The sequence below is a fragment of the Odontomachus brunneus genome, unplaced genomic scaffold (assembly GCF_010583005.1).
Source record: "Odontomachus brunneus isolate Ranch 3 - 2012 unplaced genomic scaffold, Obru_v1 Obru_scaffold_154, whole genome shotgun sequence".
NCBI classification, from domain to species: Eukaryota; Metazoa; Arthropoda; class Insecta; order Hymenoptera; family Formicidae; genus Odontomachus; species Odontomachus brunneus.
Genome location: NW_022639604.1, coordinates 317,409 through 323,186, shown reverse-complemented (window position 1 = coordinate 323,186; position 5,778 = coordinate 317,409). Strand labels below are relative to the sequence as shown.

The following is a 5,778-nucleotide window of genomic DNA, read 5'->3' as shown; positions in this document are numbered from 1 at the left end:
TACCTTTTGAAAAGACTCATTTTTTACATGTTTGGCACACTACATTGGATAAAAAAATTTACTCTTGATTTTAGATTCGTAATCAGCTGCCAAAAAGATCTCCGCCCACTAATTTTGAAGACCTAAAACACATTCTTTTATTTCTTGGTCTTCTGTATTGGATCAAACATTTTGAATTTTGAAAATTTGATATTTGATTCGTAATTAACGACCCTAAAAACCGTCGGGTAATGATTTTCATAATATTTTATCCTCTTTTTAATATGTTTGTCCATCATTTTGGATCCGTCATTTTGAATTTCGACAATCTGAGATCAGATTCATAATCAGCGAACCAAAAAACTCTAGATATTAGGTTTCATACAAATACTATAATTTTCTAAAATTCGTCCGCCATATGGATCCGCCATTTTAAATTTTGAAAATCTGGCTTCGGATTCGTAATCAGCGATTACCAAAAACCTCTAAAGGTACATTTATCTGTGAAATTAATTTGATAGAGAAATGTATGTCGCAATGAGTTAAGCGTGGTCTACAATGAGAACTTAAGATATAAAATTTAAGCTTTAAGTCTTAAGTTGTAAGAAGTTGACCAATCACAGTCAATTATAAGAAAAATAATTGACTGTGTCTGATCAATTTCTTACGGCTTAGAGTTTAAAGCTTAAATTTTAAGGCTTAAGTTCTCATTGTAGACCATGCTTTAGAGGCTTTCTACAATAAGCAATAAGTTTTAAGTTGCAATAAAATTGACCAATTACAGTGGATTATTCTTCTAATAATCGACTATGATTGATCAATTTTGTTATAACTTAAGATTTATTGCTTATTGTAGAATGGGCTTTACGAAAAGCATATTAATTGTTTATCATGTGTAAACTTTCGTAGCGTGGTAAGTGTTGCCGCGTTCTGTGTACAAAAGTCATTATAGTAAAAAAGTAACGATACAAGTAACGATGAATTTCGTTACTCGTTACTAAAGAAAATGTAGCGCCGTTACTTTTTCGCTACTGATACAAAAAAGTAACGGCGTTACCAAATCGTTATAAAACAAAAGTAACGAAATAGTAACGTCGTTACAAGTAACGCGTTACTTCCCAACCCTGAAGATATTATATAGACTACAATAAATATAATATAAATATAATATCGTCAGACGTCTCTAAGATGTCTTTTAGACATTTATGATATATAGATAGAATTAACAACTTTCGTCGCAACTTACTACATAATGATATAAATGATACTCTGCGGAAAATTGTAAAGTTATAGCATAGCATAGATATTATAATGATTGAGTTATTGCACATACAATTTTTATTATTAATTTGTTATATAATTAATTTGTAGAAAAGAAAGCAAGGAAACATATTTAGTGCAATCATTATACTACTATATGTATATTTTGATTTAATAGGGTATGAACTCGGTTTCTCCAATATATTTGAAGATATAGCCGATATTACGAAAGAACTTTTTCGCACAACGTCTAAAATCGGGACATGAGTCTGATATTCCGACGTCTAAAGGACGTTTTTAAGACGTCTTATGCGTCGTCTATATTGACAGTAGGAATAGTAGTAAGAAATAAGCAGTAAGCAAATTGATCAATTCCTTTCTCACGTTTAAAAAATAATCGATTGTGATTGGTCTATTTACTTACTGCTTATTTCTTATTACTACTACTAATTACTACTACTCATATTGCCATTGTAGACGACGCATTAGTATTTACAACCTCGCTATAAGCTTTAAGCCTTAAACAACTGATCAACCATAGTCAATTATTTTCCTTACGTCTCAAGAATAATCGATTGTGATTAGTCAGTTAGTAGTTGCTTATGATTTAAAGCTTAAAGCGAGGTTGTAGACCGAAACTTATGTTCCTATTTTATATTTGAGTTTTTATGTAATTACCTAAAGTTAAGTTTAGTCATTGGATTATGTGTTATGTTCAAACGCGCATAGGAGATATGTTCATATTGAAACAAACTGTGCATATGTTATATATTTAAAGGAAGAAGGGGGAAAATATAATATATTTGCAAATAAAACTATTAAAAATTCAAATTTTATTTGCAGTTAGATTTACAGTTACGAATAATATATAATAATCGATGGCACCAATAATAGTTTCGGATATGTTTTTGTATGTGTCGATATTTTTTTGGCAATTTTTATTGTAATATCAATGGAATGAGTTATAGATTCTGGTACTACGTAAAGTATAAAGAATGTAATCCATATAAAATATGTTGCAATTATTCAGTTATTATGCACAATAAACAAAAATCACATGGACAGTAAAAAACGAAGTAATGAAATATAAGTACTATGCAGTATCAGAATTTTTACTAATTCCTAGAATTTGAGACATTTTATATGTTGGTTATCTTTAGAAATGCATTGGCAAAATGATCAAAAAATATTGGGACAAAATGTATATGTGCTACAATTTTACAGAAAAAGCGGAAAGATACATAAGATATATTTACTAGTGCATGCATAATATTAAAAAATCTTGTTTTTATTTGCAACTTTGATTAAACTTGTATTTAATTTACAATAACAGATACAAAACTCGAAAGATATTAATAGTTCTAAGTTTTTAATTTTATACTTTTTAATATACTTTGACAGTTTAAAACATAAAAATCGTAAAACATTCAATGAGTTACGTATATTGTTTAAAGGGTACAGCATAAGGATTATAATCTATATAAAATATATTGCAAATATTTTATCACTCATTACATAAAGGACACGGATGATCTACAATACTATACTATACTTAATTGAAAACTATGATAAAATAACTCCTGATCTTCAGCCTGTGATTGGTTGGGTTAAATAATTTAAAATCATAAATACATAATAAAATGCGCATTTCGGTAATACAATCCATTAATGATACGGTTTTTACATGGTCTATAACTGCGGAATTTATTTTTTCTGTACAGTTGATTTCTCGTTGCACCTGTTACTTCTTGCATCTTTTCTCTAACGTAATTTAATTCGCCTATATCAAAAGTGGTAAAAAGTAAAGGACATTTTTGTGCTATTATTGTTGGTATAGATTCACGCCAGGTTCCTACCATATACAAATGTGTGTCCTGTATTATGATCACATTAGGTTGTTTAAATGACTTTAAGCACGCATATCTGTGGTACGGTTCTGATACATTTTCAACATAAAGTTTCTGATTATAATTACGACACCTTGAACAAACAGTCCCTAGTTCACACGAATCGAATATTGGCGATTTTATAAATACAATATATAATTCTTTTATATTAGAAAAGATATGTAGGAAAATATGCCAAACTTTTAAACATATTACATCTGTTTTACTTGCATCTATAATATGGACGATAAATATATAATCATTACGCGGAAGAAATAACAATTTTGATTCTTGTAACGCGTAATGTAATGTCAGAGGACCGGTTACATAATCCGAACACACATAATGTTCTAATGTCCAGAAACTTTGGATAGGGGAATACAATTTTTTTTTAATGTTATCTAGATTTTCCATGACTAAATATCTGTTAATAAATGTAATCATGTTATGATAAGGTCTAGCATCAGGGAATTTGGTAAACTCCAATTTACCTAGGCAGAAATGCAAAATATTGTCTTTTATACAGGCGATATTAATGTTCAGTGATAGTAACAGCTCTTTACAGTTATCCTTATGTTCTAGATTAAATAGCATTTGGTGATCCTCACAAAAATTAGCTGAATAGCAAATGACGCATGGTTTTAAGTTTATCTGTCGATAACATTTAAAACACGATTTTGCGCATATGATTAATTCGAAATCTTGCGGGTACATTATGTTCTGACATACTTTTCTTACAATTTCCAATCGAGATTGCACCCAGTTTTTCCAATCACGACATGTGTTCCAATCCGATTTGTCTCCTATTATCCTTGCTAGATTTCTGCAGAATACCAGATGTGAGTCTTCATGTATCTTTTCATGCTTTTTGGAACAATAAGAAACTATATAGCACTTATTACATGGTATTAAATGTTTGCTGGGCAATTTACAAACATGACAAATGTTTGGATTGAAAAACTGATTATATTTGTTTCTTGTGTATGGTCCATCAAAAGTTATTATTTCGCCAACACTCATGGTGATTTGTCTTAGTAACTAACGTTTTTGAATATTTTATTTGTAATATTTATTTTGATATAATGCGCGAAGCTCAACAACTAATGGAATATAACAGAAACATATGTGCGGATTATATATAGATGTTTTGCTGATAATAATACAAAGGACACTAGTAACGTATACAAGTATGTTTGTAAGTAACGAGGAAATTGTTGACAAGATAAATTGTAACTGCCAATATAACTAGAAGTATTCCTTAGTCGAGAGAAATAATATGACAAATGTGATGCATACAATGAAATTGTTTCAATTTGACTAGAAAGACAATGAAATAGTTATTAGTGGTACGACGCCGATACGTTTTGGGAATAGTATTTATAAGTGTTATTAAAAAAACATGTTACATTAAAAATATGTTACTCTTTCGCAGAAGTATCTTTATTTGAAGAACAAAAAAATGATGTTTCTCTGAAAAATATATTGAGATAAATATGCGACTACCAATATTTATAAAATATTTTATATAATTAAATAATAACTACGGAAAAAGATATATATTAAAAGTTGAGGAGCTGTGTTGTGAATACATATAAATTTCTTTTAACTATAAAAGGAAATATTTAAATAGCACAATTTTATAAAACACATCTTAGCGTCATTATAAAGATGTCTACAACAAATATAGTATTGCTCAGGTGTCTCTAAGATGTTTTTTCGATATTTATGATATATAGATAGAATTAACAACTTTTGTCGCAACTAACTTACTACATGATGATGCATATGATATTCCACGGAAAATTGTAAATTTATAGTATAACACAGATACTATAATAATCGAGTTGTGGCACATACAATTTTTATAATACGTTAATAAGAGAAACAAATCTACAGAGGTAATTATTTATAATTCAGACTTTTCCGAATTTTTTCTGTGGCAATCATTTTTTGCTAAAGATATTTGTTGTCATTGTGATAGTAATAATCAATGGGAGAGAGAGGGAGTATGAAAAGTAATTTACCTGTAAAATACAGAAGAAATTGAGCAGAAATTGAGAAAATACAATATAGAATATGTTAGTATAAATACAATATATAATGTAAGTAATACAATGTATAATGTAATTGAGAAAGTACAATATGTATTATATAATGTTTCACTTTAAAGAACAATGAAATAATTATCACTTGTATAACACGGATATGTTTGAAAATATTATAATATTTATAAGTATCATTAAAAAAACATACTTTAAAAAATACATTAAAGAATTTGTTGCTATTTCGCAAAAAATATTTTGTTTGAAAAACATACAAAAAAATGTAAGTATAATATATGTTATGTAGTAAATTATCAAGGACTTTGTTCAAAAGTTTGTTATGTACAAAAGTGCTACTCCATAAGAAACCGTTGTTTCTTGTTGTGGTACTTGAAAGAAATAGTTACAAAAAGACATGTATACAAGATTTTAAGGGAGACTTACGATTTTTATAGTAAATATCTGTGGCCACTTGTACATACAAACAGTGCACGAATTAGAAATATATTTGAACATGTATAAGTAACGAAGCCTTATTGAAACATTAGCATTATTTAAACATTGCAAACGATAAACTTGTTGTCTAAGGGGGTGTGAGGCGGCGAAGTCAT

At 28.6% G+C, this 5,778-nt stretch overlaps 2 protein-coding genes across 2 annotated transcripts in view; both read right to left on the bottom strand.

Annotated features, from left to right (window-relative positions):
- The window catches only part of LOC116850733, a 26,329-nt gene that overhangs the window by 4,773 nt on the left and 15,778 nt on the right, over window positions 1-5,778 (bottom strand). The window lies entirely within an intron of this gene.
- Window positions 2,050-4,245, bottom strand: LOC116850737. Its single transcript, XM_032829353.1, has 2 exons — window positions 4,028-4,245; window positions 2,050-3,948 (listed from the first exon to the last, which is right to left on the bottom strand). The coding sequence occupies exon 2, from the start codon at window positions 3,837-3,839 to the stop codon at window positions 2,862-2,864; it is 978 nt and encodes a 325-aa protein (XP_032685244.1). The 5' UTR covers window positions 3,840-3,948; window positions 4,028-4,245; the 3' UTR covers window positions 2,050-2,861.

Coding starts and splice junctions, on each gene's coding strand:
- LOC116850737 (XM_032829353.1), bottom strand. CDS start 3,839: ATGTACCCGCAAGATTTCGAATTAATCATATGCGCAAAATCGTGTTTT.